General features: G+C 31.1%; 1 protein-coding gene across 1 annotated transcript; it reads right to left on the bottom strand.

The window, feature by feature from the left end:
* Window positions 1-383: 383 nt before the first annotated feature.
* On the bottom strand, window positions 384-6,829 carry LOC105635490 (peroxidase 12). The gene is made up of 3 exons (XM_012218562.4): window positions 6,533-6,829; window positions 6,125-6,319; window positions 384-1,306 (listed from the first exon to the last, which is right to left on the bottom strand). Exons 1-3 carry the CDS (start codon window positions 6,779-6,781, stop codon window positions 686-688), a joined length of 1,065 nt encoding a protein of 354 aa, XP_012073952.1. The 5' UTR covers window positions 6,782-6,829; the 3' UTR covers window positions 384-685.
* Window positions 6,830-7,266: the final 437 nt, after the last annotated feature.

Raw genomic sequence — 7,266 nt, 5'->3', positions numbered from 1 at the left:
TCTTTTTAGAAAACCCCATTATTTATCATCGTCCTCACATATTTGCTAAGGATATTTTAGAAGACCTCATTATTTATCCTCATTCTCATATTTATATATATTATTATAGATATAGATAGATTATAATAATATAAAATTCTTCTAAAAAAATTACAATAATATAAATTATAAACAGTAGATTATTAAGGAGAAATAAGTGTCGGATGGTAACTGTTCAATTGACCGGTTCTAATCATTTTACTGACATTGAATCTTACCGTAAAGTTAATCCTAGTATTCATCCAGTGTCTCATCTCCTTTCTTGTTATTTAAAATATAAAATTTAAATTAAGAATTTAATTAATATAAACTATGAATCCACGTACAAATTATACAAACTCCTATCAAAACAAAACCAAGAGACTATTGATTTATTAGCCAAAGGCACAGCAAACTCTAAAGAAAGTTAGTGCACGTAAAAGAAGTGACAAAACGAGCAAAGCACACTTACCTAAACTTGCACACCAACACATAACCTATTGAACTTGCATATCAACACATAGCGTAGTGAAAAATACATATATGACCTGGTAATAAATGAAGTTCCGATAACATTCCCCAATACTCAAAAAAAAAAAAAAAAAAAAAAGGGTTCACGTAAAACCTTAATAACCCAAACTTGAATTTGCCAAATACTAATTCAGAATTATCTTAATTCAGCTAATGTCTCCAAATCTTCTTCAACAACAGTCACCAAATACTGATTATCTGAGTTTCTCACCGAGCAATTCGCACGAATTTCCCCTTGATTACCTGTCAACACATTCAGCTGCCCCATTTTTATCATTGAAAGCACAAACTGCTCAAAGAACAAAGATTCATTAACAGCGAAGCTCTTAACAATGTCTCTTGTCCTTTTGTCTGTGTACAAATCTTGGTCCGAGGTAAATAAACCTTGGCGATTCATAAGATCAACGTAATATTTATTGTCAAATGTATCGGGAGATCGAATATCCAACACAGTAGTGTTTGTGGAATTTGATGTGGGACAGATTTCTTTGAGATTATTAGCAAATGTTTTATCCATGGTAGGATCTTGGGTTGGATAAAGGCGTTCTGTGAAAGAAGTGCAGTGGCCAAGACCGATAGTATGGCCGCCGGAGAGAGCTACAACGTCGGTGGGATCGAAGTTTTTGGTGGCTAGTGAAGTAAGAAGTGTAGTAGTGTTAGAAGTAGGGGCTGGCAAGTTGGCTAAGGTTACATTTAGAGTTGCGAAGGTTAGTCCGTCTCGCCTCCCTAATGGGACATCATAATCAGGGCCTCCTGACTAAATAAATCAAAAAATAAAAAATAAAAAATGTTAGCATAAAAATATATTATAGCATTTTTCTTTTTACAGAATATTATAGAATGTTAAGTGTAATTAAAATCTCCTTTTCCAAAAAAAAAAGGTAATAATAATAAAGTGTAAGTAAAATCTCATCTAGAAACAGAATGGCCTAACTGAGGTTACATAAGTAAAAAAAGACTTATAAATTCTGTGAATATGACTTGGGAGGGAGCGCTTTGCTCCCTTTACAGATCTGTCTGGCACGAATTCGGATTAGTCGGGCCAGTGGACTTGGACACCAGATGGTCAAAACCAAAAAAAGAGTTATAAATTTTTATCTTAAAATTTTTTAATTAAATTGAAATAAATCACTCTACTAGACTGAACTAAATAGACTAAATAATATCAGATAAAACAAATCAAATAATATCTAAAATTAAATCAAAATTGAACCAAATTGATTTTTTAATTAAATTTTAATTACCTTGGCAAAACTTATATTTGTTTTTTCAGTTTAATAAAAACTCAATCGATCTTTTTCTAAATATTGCTCACCCTTATTAATAACTAGCAACATGCATGTGCTATGCACAATAAATATCTGTATTTATAATCTTAGAGATATTGTGATAATATTTTAAATATAAGATTTAATTAAGAAAAAATATTTAATTTAAATTATTTTTAATTTTATATTTGTTAATTTTGTTGAAAATTACTTAAATTAAAGAACATCTATTTCAAATTCAAAACATTAGATTAATTATATAAAAATTAATGTCTATAATAAAATTGAAAGAAAAGGAAATATATATTAAAAATCATTGATTTTAATTTATTTTTGAATTAATAAACTTTCTTAGATGATATTAAAAATAATAAAATAAAATGGCAATAAAAATTCAATCATAGACATAAATATATTATTCTTAATGATAATTTCATATAAACCACTTTCTCTTATGATTTATCAAATTTTTCCTAATAAATCATAATTTTTCCTAATTTGATAGAGTAATAGAATTAGAAGAGAAAACAATATATCATGTCGAAAAGAAATTGTATAAGAATTATTGAAATCACAAAAAAAAAAAAAAATTGATCTTACTGAAATTGTATAAGTAATTGAATTATTGAATAACAATTAAGACCAATATTATGTAATTTTAATTGAGAAAGATAAATTACAACATTATAATTATTTACTAATATGTATTAATTATGATAATTGACTGATAATTAATATCAATATTTATATAACAAAATAACTAATAATTAAATTAATTAAATTCTATGTGGCACTATCAAAATTTAAGAGTCCTATGTGACATTATAATCCCATGTGTCATCACCAAGAATCTTATGTGGCAAGAGTAAGGAAAAAACATTCATTTAAGAAGTGTCACATGTCAACTTCTTGGGAAAAAAAGCTTGCTTTATATATATATATATATATATATATATGTGTGTGTGTGTGTGTGTGTGTGTGTGTGTGTGTGTGTGTGTGTGTGTGTGTGTGGTAAAAGAATCATTCCTTTACCTGTTTATACTACGCAAACTGTGTGGTTACCTTCTTCTATTTATGGGACTATTGATAAGTTGTCTCATAATTTTTATTTGGGTTTACGGTGGAGTGTCGTAAGATGAATTTGGTTAGGTGGAATTGGCTTATTAAGCCTAAGAAGTTTGGGGGCTTAGGTTTCCGAAGTGCCCGATTGTTTAATTTTGCTATGTTGGGTAAGTTGGGTTGGAAGGTTTTTATGCATGATTCGGCTCTTTGGGTCCAGGTTTTGACTCATAATATTGTCATGGTCACTCTTTTCCTCTGGTCTTACGGGGTTGTGATTCTTGTACTTGGTAGGGGATTGTTCGTAGTTTCCAGCATCGTCAGTCTCATGTTTCTTGGCAGGTAGGGGATGGTCGACTAATTAGTTATGGTATGATTCCTTGTTGCTTGTGGGTCCTTTGGTGGATTCAATAGGGTCTATTTATTTCTAGGGATAAGGAGCATCTTCGGGTGGGCAATCTTATTCATAATGGTTCTTGAAATCTTTCTGTGTTACGTACCTATCTTTCTTATGATATTAAGTGCTTAATTTATGCGGTTGCTCTTCCTTTGGTTGCTTTTGTTCATGATTCCATTTTTGTGAAATTTTACTTTTAATGGTAAGTTTTCTATTAAAGCAGCCTATTTATATTTATTATTGGAGGAGGTGCATGTTGGTATTGATTTTGTTTCTTTCTCATGGATTCGGTGTTGATGGTTTGCTTAAATTGAGACATTTCATTTGGCTGGTTTTACATAGCCGTTTGCCGACTAATTCTTTTCGGTTTCAGAGAGATGTGACTCTTTCTAGTTTATGTAGTTTATGTTCTATGAAGGAGGAGTCTCTGTTGCATCTTTTTGGTGATTGTGTTGTGGTGCAGGCATGGTGGCAGCAGTGGAGTTTGCCTCCTAATTTTTTTGAGGTGGATGATGTTGTGTTGTGGTTGCGTTTAAATTTATTCTTGTATATGTCTGGTCCCTTCGGTATCTCCTAGCATCATTAGTTTTTAGCGGCTATGTGGTGGGTTTAGAAAGCGAGGAACTTGTATGTTTTTCAGAATGAACTTGTTGTTGTTTCTACTTTAAACCGTTGTGTTTTTAAAGTACCTTTGGATATTGTGAATTCTTCTACTCCTTTTGTTGCTTCAGCTAGAGTTAGTAGGCAATTTTGTGTGGCTTAGGTTAAGCCTCAAGAGAGTTGGGTGAAGTTAAATTGTGATGGTAGTAGTCTTACTAATCCGAGGTTGACTAGTGGTGGTGGTGTGTTCCATGATTCTTGGGAGAGGTAGCTTAGAGGCTATTCTCTTAATATTGGTCACTCTACTATTTTAGTTGGTGAGTTGTCCTCTATTCGGACAGGGCTTATTCTTGCTTGGGACCGTGATTTCTATAAGATTGTTGTTGAGTCTAATTGTTTGGTGGCTGTTAGGTTGGTGAGCTTAGGGTTATCTATTCATTTGTTCTTTAACAAGTCTTGAATATAACTTGATGGACTATATAAGACGAGTAGTTTTTCCCTTAACTCACAAGTCGAAAACACTCCAGACTTCCATTTCTTACATTAAGGAGAAGTCCTACTAGACCATAAAGTTGACCTTAAATATAACTTTGAACTTTGAGAAAAATACAGTTTTGTTATTTGAAAGCATGGATTGGACATTTTGACAGTTTTGTTACTTTTATTGGAAATGCTATTCTCTTTTATTACAAAAATTAGAAAAACAAATAAACGATATATTATATATTCTAGGTAAAATATGCAACCATTTGCACAACTGAATGTCAATTAGAATAGTCTATTCATGACTTGTGATGATATAAAATTTGTAGTCAGTCAAGATTTAATAGAAAATTTATTTTGTACTGCCATTGCCAAAAAGTCTTTGATTAGGTGAATACCATGTGGTGCAGAACACAGTAAAATGAATGTGAATTAAATCATCTTTAGACGCGAATACATTAATTCGCCCAACAACTCTATTAATTTTAATTTTATGAGACTTTGAATTTGTATTTTGACCAATGAAACACTTTTATAATATAACACATATTAAACACTTCAACTTGCAAAATTAGATCAATTAAACATATCAAATAATTGAAAAATGTAAAAATTATGCTAACTAAATATCAAATCAATATTTTGCATATAAAAGCTAAAAATCCTAAAGACTATCATTGTTAGTGTAAAAAGGTGAAAAATACAATTTACAGATTTAAGTGGATGATCGATCATTCATAAAGTTTAAAATATCATAGAGGTAAAATTGCAAAATTCAAAAGTATAAATTTATGTTGTTGCCTATTTTTAAATCATGGCCATGAATTGGGATATTGCTAATACTAGTAAGGAAAAAATGCATTGCCAAACTAGATTTTAACTCCGGCAACTAAGGGTATGGGTGTCAACTAAGTCCTTAGTAGTATTGTTTAAAAAAAAAAAACAAAAAGTTCCCGATATGGAAAACTATACTTGTAACCGTTGAATTACCAAAATGGACAAAATTCAAGAGGATGCGAACGCGATTTTCCTGCTAATAAATGTTCAAACTTGAAACTACTGGCTCCTAAAAGCTGAGCTTTGAATGTTTGGCAACCGCTTTGAAAGTTCTGTAGCTTTCACCAGCAGGTCACAAGTCAAATATACTTAATTTTCACACCCTAATTACCACCAAAATTAAGTTAGTTGGCAATTAACAAAATTCAGTTACTATAATGGAACGTAATATATTTGTAGTATAATACTATTATACTAGAAATGCATCTAATTATATCATATTACGTGACTTATTAAACCTAACGGTAAGATGTTGATCACCTGTTCAATGTCACCGCTTTTAGCAGTAGCAAAAAAGTCATAAACGTAACGAATAATCTAAAGACTTAATAGTTCATCAGCTGAGAATTTAATGCCACTGCTTTTGTTTGTTATTTCTTTTTTTTTTTTATGTTTGTAAGATTTCTAAATTTGTATATCTATTTTTTTTTTTTTCATGATAACTTTTATGATTATTATTCATTAAATGAATTATTTTTATTAATATCTTAATAATGAGTTAATGATAAAAAAGGACAAAATAATTTTTGTTGATTAAATTCTTAACAATATATATTTTGTCGAATTATGCAAACAAAATAGGACGGAGCAAGTATTTTTCTATTCGCTCTAAAAAAAATTAGTCTGAATAAGAAATAGCACACGGTACTAATTTGATTGAGCAGAAAATATAAGAAAAGAAAAGAAAATGAGAAGAGAGAAGGTTGATTACCAAGACAACGGAATCGCGAGCAGCAATGGCGACAATATCAGCACAAGAAACAACACGGCCACATTGGTCCTGCACCCGCTCGCGCAAGTCATCAATGATCTCAAATGCCTTCTTTCTCAAGGTCAAGTTGGGAGGCGCATCCTGCTCGCTCGGTCCACTCGTCGATCCATCTAGCAACACTGACGCATCGCACCCCTGCCACAATCCAACACAAACACACAATCACTATAAAACTGAATATGTTAAAACTTGGTTGAACTGAGCTTAACTGAACCAATTCGATTTATCCTTCATTTGCTCAAAAAAACAAAAAAAAAAAAAAAACAAAAAAAAAAAAAACAAAGTAATAATCTTTAATTAGCTCAACTACAAGTCTAGCTTTGTCAGTTAACATATCCGTATAGCTACCTGAACAAAGCAATCATGGAAGTGGAGACGGAGCAAGCCAGCAGCTTGGCCAATGTCATTCTTGAACACTTTCTTGAGTTGTTTTCTGATGATGGATTCAACTTTGGGACAGCTAGACTTGTAGAATGTCCATGCGAGACCATTTGCTATAGGAGGTGATGAGCTTTGTGCTTTGATGGCACAAAAGAAAGAACCAACAAAGAAAGAAAGCATCAAAAGCAGAGAAGTGGAGGACTTTTTGGTAGCCATGACTGGTTTGGTTTTGTGGCTTGAGGAGATTAGAAGGATGTGTATTTATAACCCCACATGTAATTTTTGCTTTTGAAAGTGTCAATTGCTTAGTCTTTTATTATTTCACACAAAAATAATGCATAACTATTGACTTTGGGGAATAGTTGAATTTTTGAAACACAGTAGCTTGGGCATAAGTGCTACAGTGAATAAGGTGAAAAGTTTATTTATCAGAAAAAAAGATGATGGAAATAAGGGGGAAAAATATTACTTTTTATGATTTTGGAAACCTTAAAATAAATAATAAATAAATGAAATTAATTTTGTTCCAATGAATTATGAAAAGGAAATAAAATTATAATTGTCAAATAAAAATTTTCCCCTTCCTATGAGGTGCAAAAATGTGTACCCATATACTACCCTCTAAATTATAAGTTAATAAATTTTGAGCTAACAAGAAAATCAATTAATTTGGCTAATTATATTTGTAATATCTAAATTTT

The sequence above is a fragment of the Jatropha curcas genome, chromosome 9, assembly GCF_041381405.1.
Source record: "Jatropha curcas cultivar XTBG-Jc1 chromosome 9, XTBG_Jcur_1.0, whole genome shotgun sequence".
In the NCBI taxonomy this organism is placed as follows: domain Eukaryota; kingdom Viridiplantae; phylum Streptophyta; class Magnoliopsida; order Malpighiales; family Euphorbiaceae; genus Jatropha; species Jatropha curcas.
The sequence above is the reverse complement of the archived record's forward strand: the minus strand, read 5'-3'. Positions and strand labels throughout refer to the sequence as shown.